General features: G+C 54.8%; 1 protein-coding gene across 4 annotated transcripts in view; it reads left to right on the top strand.

Moving 5' to 3' along the window:
- The window catches only part of VDR (vitamin D receptor), a 46352-nt gene that overhangs the window by 21434 nt on the left and 7018 nt on the right, over positions 1–17900 (top strand). For 3 of the 4 annotated variants that reach the window (XM_074807460.1, XM_074807461.1, XM_074807462.1), the window contains 3 exons: positions 377–448; positions 1944–2094; positions 9189–9319. In XM_074807460.1, the coding sequence (XP_074663561.1) occupies positions 385–448; positions 1944–2094; positions 9189–9319 (346 nt within the window). In that variant the 5' untranslated portion in view covers positions 377–384. Of the gene's footprint in view, positions 1–129; positions 216–376; positions 449–1943; positions 2095–9188; positions 9320–17900 lie in introns of those variants that run through there. The other variant, XM_074807463.1, reaches the window with a different exon arrangement.

Below are 17900 nucleotides of genomic sequence, written 5' to 3'. Positions count from 1 at the left end.
AAATATTACTGAGGGTAAAGGAACGAGCTGAGCACCTCTCGCTGTCTTCTCTCCTTCCTGTGCCCTTGCTCTCACCGAGGGTGGCTGCTGTGTTCGCCCGTGCGTTCCTCCGGCTCCCGGCACGCCGAGGGTGGCCAGGGCATTGCGATATCTCCTCCCGGATCCGCGACGAGGAGGTGGTGTGGGAACCAGACAAGTGGTACCCGAGCTGGCAGGTTATTTCAAGATCACCCCACCCCGGGCACGGTGCTCGTGTCTTGCCAAGGGGCTGGAGCGAGCCGTGACCGGGCTGGGCAGTCAGACACTCTCCTTTGACTCATCGACTTTAAGTTTTGAGCTGTCTCGGAGTGTGTTCTGTCTGTCTTTTTAATTGCAGGTGGCTCCATGTCCGAGCTCCAGAGCTCCTGGGAAATGCACCAGCAGAGCATGGCGTATCTTCCAGATACAGGTAAACGATAACCCCACCCTGCGCAGAGCACGTTCTCCTTGGGGTTGTGTCTGTCTTTCCTTGGGAGCTTTCTCCAAGCAGCGTAGTGGACTAGGACCAGTCTAAAGGTGCTTGGACTGTTGGCCTCGTTAAGTTTCACCTGAAGTACAGATGAAACCAAGATCAGGGAAAACTCCAAGCTCCTGGAGCTGCTTTGGGGGCTCTGCATCTCCAGGTACCGTGGGGACATCACTTGCCGGCCGTAGAGCCTTTGGGCTCTGCAGAGCTGCTCTCCCCTGGCAGGGGATCAAGAGGAGCACAGGCTTTACTGGGAGCAAGCAATAGCAAATTGGTAAACTTACAGTGAGACTTAAATTGTAGGGTTTGTCCTCTTGCTTTTTTCTGAACTCGCTTTTGCTCCAGACTCACCGTCTGGAGTTACTGCGTGACTGATAATGAGTATTTTACACAGAATTCCAGCACCAGCTAAAAGCCTTTTGAAAGCAGACTAGGCAGCAGCTCTCTGCAGTGCCTCTTGAGAAAACCTTTAGCCATATTTAAAACAAGACAAAGCTCTTGGATCAACTTAAAATTTCTCCTCCTGAGATGCGCGGAAGGGGTAACTCTGTCCTGGGTGTGGGGAGACTGAGGCACAGGAGCCGCTGAGAACTCACAGGATAAGCTGAGCTACAAACACAGCCCGTCCTACTGGGTGGTGCCATCTGAAACCAGCCTCGGCAGGGTCTTTACCGAGCTTTGGCACCATGGAAATGTCTAGCTTTTGTTTTCCCAGTGCTGTTAGATACTCAAACTTTCTTATAGCAGGCAGGCTTCTACCAGTGGATATTGGAAGCCAGGCAAAGTCTATTAAAAGCTCCATTTTAACATTCGTTTCAGCAATCTGCGTTAGGAGCACTATTTCCTCCCTCCCTCGTTTATCTCCCTGCTGAGGATTTACTTTAAACAATGCTCACTCGACTCGCGTTTGGGATTTTTCTCACTTACGGGAGCTGGCGTGAGCGTGCCGGTGCCGCTTCCTGTCTGTGCACAAGGGAAATTCTGCAGCAGCGCAGGGGCGGCGCGACCTCTTTCCCTGTGGTTTTGCAGCATCGATCTGGGTGAATTCTGGTCCCTTCAAGGCTTTCGGAAAACAAACGTGAAGGAGCGAGGAGGGGAAAAAACTGAATTGGGTGTGGGGTGGGCTCTAGGACTTGTCCCGCTGAAGCACGGCAAAGTACCGTGAGTGCGTTTTGTGGTGTGTTTAAGTCTGGGGGTATGGGAGGGGGGATCGTTCCTGGTTTTACTGGGTAGACGGGCAAAATTGTACGCACACTAAAAACTAGCTAGAACCTGGTTTTTGGTGGTGTTAGTGCACAGAGCCAAGGGGAACACAGAAGTTTCTCTTGCCAAATCATCTTGAAGCCAAGGAAAGATCCTTTATTTGCATCTAATTTGCTTTTTTGTGAAGCTGTGACAGCTTTACAGAATAAATACCTGGCTTTCTCCGCTCTCCCAGACACGGAGACGATGGCTGCTGGCACATCGCTTCCCGACCCGGCTGGTGAGTTCGACAGGAACGTGCCCCGTATCTGTGGTGTCTGCGGGGACAGAGCCACTGGCTTTCACTTCAACGCCATGACCTGCGAAGGCTGCAAGGGCTTCTTCAGGTGAGTGAGGGTCTTCGGGGAGGAGGAACCTTCCTCCATAACCAGGAGCCGGCGATTCGACGTCCCAGTTACCTGCATCCCTACAAAGCTGGGCTGCAGCCAGCCTTGCCAGCCCTGTGCCCGCGTTGCAGACGGCTGACGTGCCTGCAAATCTTGATAACGGAGAGATCACAAACCATTTCCCTTCCTGTGGCTTGCTGTGGCACCCTGCTACGGGGAAATAGGTTGTTTTCCCCATAGCCAGAGATTTCCATCTGTCTGGGAGCCTTGCAGACCTCCACGTGCTCTATAGGCAGGAGCGTAAGAGCCTCTTGCATGCTACAGATGGCACCTGGGAAAATACACTTGAAACTAGCAGTCTTTGAAAATTAAACTGGTATGATGGCCACAAACTTCTTTCTTTTAAAGCAAGCTGCCTCTAACGTCTGCTGGGAAGCTCTGTGCACTCGTGTACGGAGATGCGTGTGGTCCTCTGCCCACCTGCTGGAGGGGGTGCCAAGCTCTTCCCAAAAATCAGGGAGTCTTTCAGCCACAACGCTGGCTCTTGGGGGTTTAAAGGAGCTGTAGGCTGTGAATGCAGCTTTTCTGAGGCTTTTTTCAGGGCAGGGTTTTGAGTGGTCTCAGGCTGGTCAGTAAAGCAGAAACATCTCTGAAAGCTGCCGGGGTCCCCGAGTCTGGAGCGTCACAGGTTTGTGGCTGTTGGTTAGTGGCTCGGTTTTACCCCCGCGTCTGTCGAGGCGATGCTCCCGTACAGACGGTGCTGAGCCCTTCACGTGGGAGTTCAGCTCGCTTGCACCGAGTGAGAGAATGACTAAGCGCTGGTGAAATGAAGCAAGGTGATGACTGGCGTGGGACTGGCTGGGAAAAGCCTTGCTCAAGTATTTTGCACTGTAATGAGATGGTGGCACGGGTGGCTGTGGGATTGCAAACACCAGAGCTTTATACCTTGAGCTGGGCTCTTACAGCAACCAGAGCTTGAACTTTCACACCGAAGTCAGAACTCCTCCTCTTGCAGGAATTTCGGGGCTAGATGGGGCTTTTCACATACCGTGGTCTTGCAGGCTGTTTTCAAACGGGGCAGCTTTGAAGCCCGGCCAACCTGAGCAACAACATTTTCCTCAATTACTGCTGCTAAATGAGTAACTCTTCATTTGGGAGCTCTCCTCTGTGCTCTGGTCTGCTGTCCTTGACCTTCCCTGTCCCTGTTGTGGCCAGAGAAGCAGTGGTCTGCCTTTTGACCTCTGAAATGGCCAGTGCTGCCTGACCACCCCTTCCTGGGTGCGATGTGGCTCTTGCGCTGATGTTGAGCCCTGCTGCTGCGTTTCCCCATCTCTATTCTCACACCATTGTAATCATGCAAGACGTACAGCTGTGACAGTATTTCTGAACAGACATCTTAATGATGTGAAAAGCTCATCTTCAGCTAGCCCTTCATGCCCCATATAAAGCCTTTATTTTCAATTTAGGGCTCTTACTACTTTTTTTAATCTTGCTTTCCAGGCACGCTCTCCCCATGCTAGGTCTTGGTGTGTTCCCTCTTGCTTACACAGGCTTGTTTACATGCTGTTTTCAATCACTGAATTAATTAACGTTTGCTGCTGCCACAGTAATCCAAGAGCTTTCTGCAGTAAAATACAGCAGCACTGCTGTGAAGGAGCCCGGCCCCCTAAAACTCTCCCGGAACAGCCACGGATCCCTTTGCGAGCACTTTGAGTTTTAGAACAGGCTGTGCTTGCGTGCACTTGCTGTTTTTCAACTTTCAGCTTGTGCTCCCTGAGAAGGTCTTTGAAAAAAAATCGCTGTGCAGGTGCCAGTTTTGGGTGGCTGATCACACTCGCAGCCTTGGCTGGAAGGGGCTGGAAGAGGGCGAGCGGCTGTGAGTACTGAACTGCAGCAGCAAAACCTCGGGGGGGGGGTTCCCAGCTGTTTCTGAGGACACTCAGGCTGTAGACACGACTTAATCTCCTCTGCAGGCTGGACTAGGACTGGTTCTTCTGTAGGCAGGGCTCTGAGCACTAGTGCAGGGATGCAGCGAAACGCAGCCTGAGCCTCGGCCCGCGACAGCAGAACTGCTGGGGGACCTTCTGGTGGACCTCACCTGCCTCGGGGACGTACCTGTGTGACATGATTCCCCGGCGTGAAGTCCCCCAGGACGTCCTGGGTTTAATGAGTCTATAAACAGCATTAGGAATTTATTGGCACCTCTGGGTGCTCAGACCTGCACGTAACCTGCGGCACAACCAGACGTGAGGCAACCTTTGGCCGCTGGCTTCAAAGTCCACTGTTTACTAATGATGCCAACGGCAACAGTAGCCTTTTATTGAGCTCTGCTGTTTGCTCAGGAGCTAAGCTGGAGTGATTTATTCTGCTGTGACTTGGCTGAAGCATCCACAATTGCTCTGGTTTCTTCTACAGTCCTAGTTTTCCCCAGGTGCAATGGCACTGGGCGTTAATAGCAGAGCTGCTTGGAAAGGTTTTGGGTATTTCAAAACCTATGAAGTCCCCACCCATCCTGTCTGCATCACTGCATCTCCCACTCCTGCAATCCTCTCCAGTTCTTTGCAACGTTCTATATGAAACTTTTAAAATAAATCCATCCCCTCTTCCTCCTTCCCCAGAGGTCTCTGAAGATATTTCAGGGCAAGGTGGGGTTGTCTGGAGGCTTCCTGGGCTCAGAAGTGGGGGATGGAGCTGGCAGGATTTGGGGGACAAAATGCAAATGGATGCAAAACGGGTGCTGCAGCTCTGCTCCTGCTGTTGACTTGGCTCTTGGTGTACCAAGGGGCTTCCCTGGAGGGCTGGGAGGTGTAATGGGGGAGGAACAGGGGATTATCCTACCCCAAACGGTTTGTGATGCTGTGCGAGGTGGTTCTGCTGCAGCCTGGGTGCCAGAATGACTCCTCATCTATGAACGTGTGGTGGGTGGCAGAAAGGATGTGCCGGGAAGGCCACTGTGGGGTTTGGTTATGAGTAGGGTAGCTTGCAGGAAACAGTATTTCACATATGCGAATGTGAGAGTAGTGCATATCGAAAGCCTATTTTGCTAATAAAAAAACTCTCCAGTTACTGGGAAAATCAGTTCTGTCTGGTAAAGGGGAAGGACAGAGCACAGCACCGACACCGGCCACGTGATTACTCGAGTGTGTCCAGAGAAGGGCAACGGAGCTGATGCAGGGTCTGGAGCACAGGTCTGATGGGGAGCGGCTGAGGGAACTGGGGGGGTTTAGTGTGGAGAAGAGGAGGCTGAGGGGAGACCTCCTGGCCCTCTGCAACTCCCTGAAAGGAGGGTGCAGAGAGGGGGGAGGAGTCTCTTGAGCCAAGGAGCCAGCGGCAGGCCAAGAGGGAATGGCCTCAAGCTGCGCCAGGGCAGGGTCAGACTGGCTCTTCGGAAGGATTTCTTTGCAGAAGGGGCTGTTGGGCGTTGGAATGGGCTGCCCAGGGCAGGGGGGGAGTCCCCATCCCTGGAGGGGTTGAAGAGTCGGGTTGAGCCAGCGCTGAGGGATCTGGTGGAGTTGGGAACGGTCAGGGGGAGGTCTCCCCTCAGCCTCCTCTTCTCCACACTAAACCCCCCCAGTTCCCTCAGCCGCTCCCCATCAGACCTGTGCTCCAGACCCTGCACCAGCTCCGTTGCCCTTCTCTGGACACGCTCGAGTCATTCAAGGGCCTTTTTGGGGTGAGGGGCCCAAAACTGAACCCACTCATCGAGGGGCGGCCTCACCAGTGCCCAGCACAGGGGTCAGATCCCTCCCCTGTCCCTGCTGGCCACGCTGGTGCTGGTACAAGCCAGGATGCCACTGGCCTTCTTGGCCACCTGGGCACACTGCTGGCTCATTACCAATCCCCCCCAGGTCCCTCTCTGACCGGCAGCTCTCCAGCCACTCCTCCCTCCAAGCACTGGGGAGCGATGGGTGTCCCCCCGCCACGTGCAGCAGCCCGCGCTCTGCAACCTTGGGTTTGCAGGCAGCGAATGGTGATGTTGGAGAGCACGTCTGGGAATGCTGTCCCTATTTCCCCCCCCACCACCACCAGGTACAGCCACCCTGACCTCGGAGCACACCGCTCCCCCCTCGGCAAACCGCGGCTTCCCTTGCTGCTGGCTGTGGCCGTGTTTACTCTCACCCACGGGCTGGCTTTGCGCAGGGAGGGAGCTCGTTATTTTTAACATTCGGCAGCCTGCCTGGGACATGGATCTTAAATGAGCCTTGAAATGGCTGGTTCTGGAGCTTTATAAAAATACACCCGAGCCAGACGGCGTGAGGTCCCGCTGTGGGTCTGATGGCCGCTCCTCTGCGTTGCTGCTGTGACCTGGGGCCCCTCGTAGCCAAGAGCTGTGGACCCTTGGGGCAGCGAAGTGGCTATTGTGCCCAGCCACCCTCTATTCGAATAAACTACAATTTTCATACCAAACCCATAATGTTGGCTTGTCCCTGCGCATGGGACATCTTTCCCTGCCCGAGGGCCTCGTGTTTCTCTGGCTTGTTTGTGCATTCCCCAGCCTTGCCCTTGGCTGTGGGTGAAAAGACGAGCTGCCTGCCTGCCCCAGAGACTCAAAAGCAGAGTTGCTCACCGAAACTGGGAGATTTTGGGGTGTTCAGTTCCAAATCCTGATTTTCCTCTATGCTGAGCAACGTTTGTCCCCGTTCCTGGGAGAGGAAAGGTCCTGCTGGTCTTGGTGGAAGGGGAAAACCCAGAGAAAAGCAATAAACCGTGAGCCAGCTGCTGGGTGAAACAGGAATTTCTTAGTGCACGGCAGGTTCTGGAGGGCTCTGCCATCCGCTTCTCCTGTATTAATTTTCCTAAATGCATTTATTCATGTTAGATGAAGGGAGAGTAAAGCTTCTTTGTTTACATCTCCCTTTCTAAAATAGCCTCTAATTGCACGCTACGTGCTGCTCGGGTCTGCAGCCCGAGAACATATTTTATATTTATACCCTATAAGCGCAGGCTTGGCGCTGGTCCTGGCCTGGAGGGGCCCCTCTGCCGTCGCCCTCTGAGCCCGCAGTCACCCGTTTGGTGCCTCCACGCCGTTTGCGTCGCGCGGGGATTTCGTTGCTGGAAGAGCAACTCTTTCTAGCAGGAGACTCTTCACCCCGCTGCTGAAACCCAGCGTTAAGTTGGGGGCAGATTTCTCGCTGTCGTCCCTGAATCACGTCTCAGCTCCGCTGCTCTGCTGCGTTTTTACCCTCTGAACATCCTCGCTTTGACTTTCCAGCCCGCAGGCGCCCTGGCCTTGGTTTACCCCCACACAAAACCACCCCTTTGAAAGCGAGCAGCACCTTTAGAAATATTTTCAAATCCAGAGATAAGCTTGGCTCGCTGGTGGCAGATCGTTGAGTCGCTTTCTCCAAAGCAAAGATGCGGCGTCTCCTGAACGCAGAGGACAAACCACCCTCAGTGGCCCGGCTCAGCGACGCCTGTAACGTGTCGTCAGCGGGTATCGTGCAGGATGGCCCCGCAGGAAGGTGAATTTTCGCTGCGAGTTTTCACTGCGAGCTCTGGCTTTGACCCTTTGTACTTGGAAGATTTACGGTCCTGATTGCAGCAGCGGATTAACGTGGCACGGTGTGGTTTTGGTGGAAGAGAGGGTTATTATGTTAAGTGTTGTTTCTCTTGTATCCTGCAGTGAGATTTCTTTCTCCTGCACACACAAACATGCGCTCCAGCCAGTTATTCTAGCAAAGCCAGGCTTTAAAGGCTGGTAAATGTTTAATAACAGGGGCTGCTTTGTACATGCCGGCCTCCGCTCTGGTTTCTTTTGTTGCTGGTGGGGGTTTTTCTACAATCCTTCCACCATTCTTATGGCATTTAAAATACCTGTTCAAAACCAGAAAGCTGCTTAACCTGTGGTTGAACCCCTCAGCTGTGTCCTTGTGAGAAGTTGTCCTTTTCACAGAATCACAGAATCATCCAGGTTGGAAAGGACCTTGAAGATCATCCAGTCCAACTGTTAACCTAGCACTGACAGTTTCCAACTCCACCAGATCCCTCAGCACTATGTCGACCCGACTCTTCAACCCCTCCAGGGATGGGGACTCCACCACCTCCCTGGGCAGCCCATTCCAACGACTGACTACCCGTTCTGTAAAGAAATACTTCCTAATATCCAGTCTAAACCTTCCCTGGTGCAACTTGAGGCCATTCCCTCTTGTCTTATCGCTCATTACTTGGTTAAAGAGACTCATCCCCCCTCTCTGCACCCTCCTTCCAGGGAGTTGCAGAGGGCCAGGAGGTCTCCCCTCACCTCCTCTTCTCCACACTAAACCCCCCCAGTTCCCTCAGCCGCTCCCCATCAGACCTGTGCTCCAGACCCTGCACCAGCTCCATTGCCCTTCTCTGGACACGCTCGAGTCATTCAATTTTCCGTGCTGCCCAGCAATGCCCAAATCTGTGGATGCACCCAACTGGCTACAAACTCCCCAACTTGGTCAACTCAAGCGACCAGCTGAGCTGAACAGAATCAGGCCAGTGATGTTCCCAGCACCCTCTTAGCAATCCCCCTCCAGCAGTTTGCTGCCCAGAGAGCTGGACTTGTGCTCGCTTCTGCTCCCGATGCTTGGAGCAGCCTTTTGTACAGTCAAATCACAGAATCACAGAATCGTTCAGGTTGGAAAAGCCCCTCAGGATCATCGAGTCCAACCCTCAGCCCGACTCTACAAAGTTCACAGAATCACAGAATCGTCTAGGTTGGAAAAGACCTTGAAGATCATCCAGTCCAACCATTGACCTAACACTGACAGTTCCCAACTACACCAGATCCCTCAGTGTTAAGTCAACTTTACTCTTCAACCCCTCCAGGGATGGGGACTCCACCACCTCCCTGGGCAGCCCATTCCAACACCCAACAACCTCTTCTGCAAAGAAATCCTTCCTAATATCCAGTCTAAACCTTCCCTGGTGCAACTTGAGGCCATTACCTCTTGTCTTATCGCTTGTTACTTGGTTAAAGAGACTCATCCCCAGCTCTCTGCAGCCTCCTTTCAGGGAGCTGGAGAGGGCCATGAGGTCAAAGTTCTCCCCTACCCCACATCCCCCCAAAATCGGTGTTGATTTGACGTGAGATGGTTTTTAATTTTTTTTTTTTTGTTCCTCTCCAGGAGAAGCATGAAGAGGAAAGCGATGTTCACGTGCCCGTTCAACGGCGACTGCAAAATCACCAAGGACAACCGGCGGCACTGCCAGGCGTGTCGGCTGAAGCGCTGCGTGGACATCGGCATGATGAAAGAGTGTGAGTACGCGGACGCGCGGCCCGCGGGGAACGGCCCGGCTTCGCCCCGTCACCTCCTTTTCCTTCTCGATTAACGGGCGGTGCGGAAGGCAGGCAGGCGGGCGTAAAACCTGAAAGCCCTCCAAGGATTCGAAGAGGATGCAAAGGGCAGGGGATGCGGTGGGTAATGATTGAGAGGAGCTCGTTTAATGATTGAGGCTGCTCCTGTGGTGGTTAGCGATGTGGGGAGCTGATTTTAGCAGAGTCAAGTCTCCTCTGCTGGCTCTTGGGGGGCACCAGCTGAGCGAGAGCATCCGGGGCTGTTGCTGATTAACTCCCTCTTACATCGACTGAACTTATTCCTCTCCCGCCTTCACAAAGTCATCGTCCTCTCCGACGTGTTTTTGCGTGCTCCTCGCCGCATCCAAACAGGGAGAGTTGAATGAGCTTCCCCACAGCGACAGTCATTTCCATTAGCGTGGAACCACCTTGCGTTTCGCTCTGCCGTACCTCTTGGACTTTATTTTTTTTTTGCGGGGGGGGAGCCTTTATTCTTGCAACATGGGTCTGTGCATCCAGCCACATGCACAGCAGAGACTTAAGTAAATAGCAGAGGGAAGCAAAGTAGTTTTTAACCCAATCCAAACACACTAATGTTGTCCAAATATTTATTTTCTTCAACTATATTCATAGATAAGCAGCTTTTAAAAATAAAATGGTTGACACGCTTCCTCCTACGTACAGATGCTTTCCACATCTTAAGTCTTTAGGAGAAGGCTGGTGTTCGCGTAACGTTCAAACCAAAATAACAGCCTTCTGCTAGGAGACATCGCAAACAGGATGTCACGTCGGATGATTGATGGACCTGAAAATTTGGAAAATGGAAGTGGTGCTCATTTCCTTACGCGGTGAGCGGAGGGCAAACAGCATCTGATGTCACAGGGTGCCACCACAGCACCTGGCTCCTCCAGAAAATCAGGTGTTTGCAGGAAAAAATGCCTAAATTTCCAATTGTCCCCAAGATTGAGCAGATCCCCCATGAAGAGAAGATCCCTGGATCTTATTCTTTTAAACTAGCAGCCACGTCCCGTAAAGAGAGAGAAAAAGACCATATAATTCACCAAATATACCCACGTTTTGGGTGAGTGTGAGGACGTGTGAGCCCGTGGTGGCCGGTTGGTGCGGTCCATTTGGCGTAGCCATTGCTACCGAGGGAAATGTGTTGACTTGCACCAGTTAATTACCCAGGAAAGGCCGGAAAATTCAGCGGCAGCGATGCACGGAGTACTTGCACCCGGCCGGGGCCAGGTCCCAGGGATGTGCGTGCTCTCTGCAGGAGTTAACTTGTAAGCGACCTCGTTAGTAAACTGTTACTGGATTAACAAAACCTAATGAGACTAAAAATAGCCTTCCTGTGGACTTTGCTGCTGGTTAAATGAAGGGGAACAGGGTGTGCTGCTGTTATTTTTAGGTTGAATCAAAGATCTTGAAGCTCTTGACGGGGGTTTGTGTCTTCCCTGGGCTGTCGCTGAAGGCGATGAGGATTGTCACAGGCAAGGCTGGGCCAGTTTGGCCCCGCTGCCGCTGGGATCTGAGTCCGAAGCAGAAACAAGAGCGTGAGCCAGGGGTAAAGAGGAGGACGAAGAGGACAGACCTTGTGCCTGTGTTAATTTGGGGTTTGGTGCAGGCAGACCCTTCTCCATCCCCGGAGCATGGGCTGCTCGGTGGCCTGGATGATTTTAGACATCGCCTCCAGCCCAAACCACGCAGGGCTGAGACCTGTGGCAGCGTGGCCCTGCCGAGGGTCCCTTCCCCGACGTGTGCTCTGAGTTTGGGTGCGGCCAAACCTGGGGAGCGGATGCTGCGGTGATGGGCTGGAGGAGTCGGTGCCTGTTGGGGAGACGCAGCAAGGAAAGGATCACGTATGCTCAAACTGCCCGAGCAAAATCCCTGAGCCACCAGCGCTCCCCAGGGAGCTGCGGACAGCGTCGGGGCGGCCACTGTCCCCTGCAGAGGGACCAGGGAGGGGGCGAGGTGGAAGCTGGAGGGCACCGAGGTTACGGCCATAGGGCTGGAGCAGGATTTATGGCCCCACCGCAACGCCTGAGTTCACCCCAAGCTGTCCGCAGCCAACGTTAGCAAATATTTGTGGTTTTCCGCCTGTCTTATCTGCGCGGGGTAAAGCGCAGGGCAAGCGCGCAGGGCTGTGGGGCAGGCGATCGGAGGAGGAGAAATCCACCTCGCAGCCCGAGCCGTGGTGCCTGGGAACGCTCCTTGAGCTGCTCTCAGGAGCAGTTTCCCTTCGGATGCCTCCGAGGAGGGCAGGTCCCCCTCCTGCCACCCTGCCCGCTCGCTGCTGCTTTCCCCTAGGATGATGCTTAGCACAAAAGTACTTTAAAGTGGGGTAAAGAGTCTGTTGCTGGACTATCCTGCCTGCTTTGGCACTTGTTTGGGTGGCAAGAAAATGCTGAAGTCACCCTTTCTACCCTGCAAAATTTGCTTTTTGCCTGGAGCTCAGGAGGGAACGTCTGTGTCGGCCAAAACACGGGGTGTTAGATGGACTCAGGCTCCGCAGCCACCCGTGACCTTTGGGTGATTCACTTCTCTTAGTGTCTCTGCCCCTTTTCCCCTGACCTTTAGCAGCTTCTCCAGTGTTTGTGGGACGGGGACCAGGTCATCTGTCCTGCTCGGTCTCAAGGTGTTGCTGTGAGGCAGGAAGATAAATTATGCATCACCAAATCGAGTGGCTGGAGGGACCCACAGGCTCCCCGGGGCTGCAGCGCTCTTACGGCATTGAATTTATCCTCTCCTCGCCACTTTATTTGCTGCTGGGGAATTTTTTTGTGCTGTTGTGGTGCCAGTTAGTTGGGAATCAGTGAATCTCCTTGGGAGGGTCCCCAGTCATGTCCTGAGGCAGTTTGTCCCTCTGCAGCCGGGTCCTCAGCCCTTGGGGAAGGCACTTGCAGAAAATCCCCCTCCCTGGCGCCGCAGCAAGGTCAGTGGTTTGCCTGGGGTCAGCGCCCCGCGGATCTTCTCTCCCCTTTTCCAAGGAAAAGGCTCTCCGGGATCTGGTCGTAGTCACGAGCAGCTGATGCTCAGCATCCTCACCACGAGGCTCCATTTATGAGCTCAGTGCTGAAAATCCCCAAAGGGGAGGAGAAAAATAAAGAAACCGATGTCTCAGAGCCAGGGAGAGGAGCAGAAACTGGAAGAAGATTGTGCAGAGAGAGGGGAATTTCCCAGATCAGTCAGGAGAGGAGCGGAGATGCTCGGGGGAGCCGGCAGGATTTCGGTTGTTTAGGGTGGGACTGCGGGACGAGGGTGAGCAAGGAGGGAGGTGGCCTTCCCAGCTCTCCTCCACTTCCCCGAATAGGCGGTGATACTCCAAGCAAAAAAAAAAAAGTCCCCCGCTGCCCCAAACGTGGGATGTGTTCCCTGGCCTGGGAGCTGCTGCACGGCGGAGTTGTGCAACGCCGGCTTCTGTGACCCGCGCTGACGCCGGAGCCTGGCCCAGAGGCGAAGCAGGAGCACGAGAGGGAGGGAAGAGTTGTGCCCATCCGGGAAAACGTCACTTGGCGGTGGCCCGGCGTTCTCAGGCTGGCCGGGAAGCGTCTCCGCTCCCCACGGGCTCAGAGCACATGCTATAAACATCCAGCGTCCTCTGTAATTAGAGCAGGCTTGGGAGCTGGCAGGGGCCGAGCAGCTGGAAAGCCCTCTCCGAAATCTGTGCAGCATTGCTTGGGTGAGCCGTGCCTCAGCTGCGTCGGAGGGACACGACCTCCTTGGCGGGGGGAAGCAGTAGCCGGCGGCCCTGCAGCTGCTGTCGCTGCTCCGATTTGCTCCGGCGCGGGTCCAGGACCTGTGATTTAAATTGCTGCTGCTTCTCAGAACCACAGAGTCACAGAATCGTTCAGGTTGGAAAAGCCCCTCGGGATCAGCGAGTCCAACCCTCAGCCCGACTCTACAAAGTTCTCCCCTACCCCACATCCCCCCACAGCTCATCCAAACGGCCCTTAAACCCCCCCAGGGGTGGGGACTCCACCCCCTCCCTGGGCAGCCTGTTCCACTCTCTGACCACTCTGGCGGGGAAACATTTTTCCCTCCTGTCCAGCCTGACCCTCCCCTGTTGCAGTTCAAAGCCGTTCCCTCTCGTTCTGTCACTAATTCCCTGGGAGCAGAGACCAGCCCCAACCTCTCCACAACGTCCTTTCAGGGAGCTGCAGAGAGTGATGAGGTCTCCCCTCCCCTTCTCCTCCTCACACTGAACAGCCCCAGCTCCTTCCATCGCTCCTCACAGGATTTATTCTCCGGGCCCTTCCCCAGCTCGTTGCCCTCCTCTGCCCTCGCTCCAGCCCCTCGAGATCTCTCTCGGATTGAGGTGCCAAACTTCCCTCCTCTCTGGTTTCCCTGCAAGCCCACGGGCTGTAGGAGATGCACACCGGCCGGCCAGCCTGCAACATCCCGTTACCCACCCTCCAGCCATCAATGTTTCAGTTCCTGGTGTGCAATTGGGGTTTTTTCTGCCTGTGCCACTCCTTGGCCCATCCCTGTTCCCACCGGCTGCGCGGCCGATTACACCTGCAGGGATTTGGCTCCGTCTTCCAATGACCATCCTGAGGCGTCACAGCCAGGGTTTGGGGCAGGTCAGCGGGGCTGAAAGGTACATTCTGGGGGGAAGCAGCAGGGATGAATTCAGTTTTGCTCCCCGGCTTTCAAGGCTGTGTCCGGGGTCTTTGCTGTGTGAACTGCCACAACAACCCCCAGCAGCGCTCCAGGCCTGGGGAGGAGTGGCTGGAGAGCTGCCAGTCAGAGAGGGACCTGGGGGGGATTGGTAATGAGCCAGCAGTGTGCCCAGGTGGCCAAGAAGGCCAGTGGCATCCTGGCTTGTACCAGCACCAGCGTGGCCAGCAGGGACAGGGAAGGGATCTGACCCCTGGGCTGGGCACTGGTGAGGCCGCCCCTCGATGAGTGGGTTCAGTTTTGGGCCCCTCACCCCAAAAAGGCCCTTGAATGACTCGAGCGTGTCCAGAGAAGGGCAACGGAACTGGTGCAGGGTCTGGAGCACAGGTCTGATGGGGAGCGGCTGAGGGAACTGGGGGGGTTTAGTGTGGAGAAGAGGAGGCTGAGGGGAGACCTCCTGGCCCTCTGCAACTCCCTGAAAGGAGGGTGCAGAGAGGGGGGAGGAGTCTCTTGAGCCAAGGAGCCAGCGGCAGGCCAAGAGGGAATGGCCTCAAGCTGCGCCAGGGCAGGGTCAGACTGGCTCTTAGGAAGGATTTCTTTGCAGAAGGGGCTGTTGGGCGTTGGAATGGGCTGCCCAGGGCAGGGGGGGAGTCCCCATCCCTGGAGGGGTTGAAGAGTCGGGTTGAGCCAGCGCTGAGGGATCTGGTGGAGTTGGGAACGGTCAGGGGGAGGTTCATGGTGGGGCTGGAGGAGCTTCAAGGGCTTTTCCAACCCGGGTGATTCTGGGATTCTGGGATTCTGTGAACTGGTGCAGAGCCATCCTGGGGTTCCTCAGCAGCTAAGCGGGGTCCCAACGCCCTGCAGGGCAGCTCAGGGGATGGTTCCTGACCTTGATGCATGCGCCTTGGCCCTGTTCCTACACCGTACTACACTGCTTTTGCTGCTTGGCCCTCATCCAGCCATGAATCACTCCAAAGCTGCTTCTGTGATGGGTGTTTTTGTCCCCAACCAGGGGACACCAGCTTGGTTTCTGACCACCACCACTGTCCCAGCAAGATCCCAAATGCCACCCCACCATGACGGCTGTGCCAGGCAGGCTGTCCCAGGGTGAGGGAACAACCCCCCAGCGTTTTGCACCCCTGGGGCTGAATGGTTCCCCCAGCTCCAGGTGGAGCAGGCAGAAGCACCCACCATTCAATGAAACGCTCAAACTCCATCCAGTGAACGCGTTTCTTGCCTGATGTTTCCTAAACTTCAATTTTGCTTTATATTTGGCTGCTCTTTCCTCTCCTGACGGAGTGAGTCTGCCTTTGTGCTGCTCCACATCATCCTCCAGTGCTTCCAAGCCCCTGGTTTTGGCCAGGGCTGTATCCTCATGCGCTACCCTCGGTGTCGGCCGTGGCTTCCCCTGCTGCCCTCGGGGTGTCTCGCAAAGGGGGCCAGCGTCTGTCTGGAAGCGATGGGCAGATGTTATCTCAGCCTCTGGGTCAGGGCAGCCCACAAACGCTCTGCCACGTCGCTGGTTGTGCCAGGAGTCTGCGGCTGGACGTCTCCAGCTCAGGGTTTGGAAAGAAATCGGAGCTGAGGCGTGAGCCGGGATCTCAAGTGGAAGGTGCCGGCATCAAGCTGCTTCCTGGTGCTGTTTCCCACCTCGAGGCAGGCAGGAACGTGATGGGCAACATCCATCCTTCTGTGAGGAAAAATGAGGGTCGAATCCTTTCCCCCAGGACTTTACAAAGCAGGAAAGTCACTTCGCTGACATCCCTCGTCCACGTTTCCCCCCAGTCCTACCGAAAAGCCGTTCCTCCGGCGCGGCCAGGCGAGGGGCATTTCAGGTTTGCCGCTCCCCATCGTCACCGGGAACGATTTCACCCGAAAGGCCGGGGGTGGTTCCCAATCCACAGCACCGATGCTGCTGGGCTGTGTCGTGGCTGTGTCACAGCACTTCCCTTCACCACACCAGACAAGCTGGAAGGGAATTGTTATTCCCCTTTATCTGATTTTTTTTTTTTTTAAAACACCCTTTAATTTGCCTGTGGGGGCTTCCTTTGGGTTTTACTCTCCTGTGGCCTCCAGCGAGTCCTCGCAGAGCATTAAACACCAAACCTGGGACCTGGTGCTGGCTGGGGCCCGTTTCTGTCGATGTCGCTGGCAGTTCAGCCGTGGATTCCCAGCAGCGTGCGGCCCACGTGCTCTGCCGAGCCTCGGGGCAGCCCTGGGACGTACAGAGAAACGGGATGTTTCATCGCATCGACCCTGTGTAGGGAAATCTGGCTGCCTTAGGGGGTCGTACCTGGGAGCACAAACCTTGCCAGCATTTGTTCCTCCACCAAAGCGATGCTTTGGGAAATGCTTTTGCTTTTCAGCTCCTACCAGTGTGAGAAACGCTGCCGCCTCGCTGCTTCAAATCTGGGTGGATTTCCTAAAGCTGGGTGAGAAATCCCAAGGCAGTCTTGCCCCAACACAGAAACATCCTTTTCTTTCCAGTCCGCTCTGTGGGTTCTTCCTAATTTCGCATCGATTCACTTGCAGGATCTGAGGTTTTCTTGGTGTAGACACCTACAATAACCCCTTCCGGAGCCCCAGGGCTTGGGACAGACCGTGCTGGCAAAGACTTTGAACACCACGACCACAGCCCAAGCGCTCAGCTCTTTGCCCCATCCTCATTCCCAGCCCCACGTGGCTCTTTCCCCACAGATGCTGCCTCATCTATGAACAGTTTCCCTTCTCGCACGCAGCGCCCAGATGGATCTGATGCTTTTGTAATAAAAACCAGGTTGGGAGATGGCAAAACCCTAATTTTTCTCCCCAAGCGGTCGTGCTGTCCCCCGCAGAGCTGGCCGTAACGTGCTGATCGTGAGAGCGACCTTTCAGCCCCAGCCGGTTGTTCCCGTGCCTCCGAGATCTTCAAGTCCCCTCTGAGATTGTGCAAGTTTGAAAACATATTGGAAAAATGCCGTCGGCTAAGGGTGGCAGAAAGGAGCAGGGACTGCAAAGAGTTCCTTGCCTCGAGCCCTGCGACCGTGGCTCCTGCTGCCCTTCGCCGACCTCTCGTCCCGAATTCCACCACAAATTGCCCAGCATCCAATCTCTCTGCAACCCAAGGCAGGCAGAAAGCCGCCTCGTCATCAGATAACGTGCTTGAGGTTTTCTTTAATGACTGGTTAAAGGGCTAATAACATCTCGAGGAATGGGCACTGCTATTTTTAGGACCGCTGGTGGATGTGTGTTAACAAGTGCTTTTGTGAATGTGTGACTCTGTTACGAGGATGGGGGGGTTGCTACACCGAGAGATCATTGCGGGTCCCTGTTTTCTTCTCTTTCAACCCTGTGAGGCTATTCAGGGCTTTAAGGTCTTTTTAAAAAAGTAAGATTTGAGCCCAAATTGCCTGTGGATGCTCTCCTTCCCTAATGGGAGAAGCCTTGCGTATGGCCTTTGAGTCCAGCCCTTGGCCACTGCCGAAGGCTGTCACCCATAATACAAGCCATAAATACCCAATTTGGGGAGTGGGGTTATGTTTATATGTCCCCTTAGCTTAAAAATATTTGCCATGATGCCAAAGGACTGCGGGATACCCAGGCTATCGCTGCTGACGGAGGCTGAGCGGTGCCGCGTCGGGCTCCCTCTGTTGTCGAGCGCTGCTGACAACAGCGCCGGAGTGAGATGAACCCACTGGCCTGAGTCTTGCAGGATCAAGATTTCTTTCACCTGAAAGCACAGAGCAAACATGTGGCAGCGCTGATGTGACCTTATTGCACCCGGTCCTTGCCTAAAAGCACCCGAGTGGGCTATAAATTGTGTTGGTCTCGTAGCAAAAAGCCGTGACCCGGCAGTCGAGGAGAGGAGCCGGATGGGGTTGATGCAGGTTTAATAACTGATTAGCGAGGGAATGGGGATGCTGGCTGCAGCGGCCTGGGGTCA

This window comes from Strix aluco, chromosome 27 (assembly GCF_031877795.1).
Source record: "Strix aluco isolate bStrAlu1 chromosome 27, bStrAlu1.hap1, whole genome shotgun sequence".
Classification (NCBI taxonomy): Eukaryota; Metazoa; Chordata; class Aves; order Strigiformes; family Strigidae; genus Strix; species Strix aluco.
This window is presented reverse-complemented; position numbering and strand designations above follow the sequence as displayed.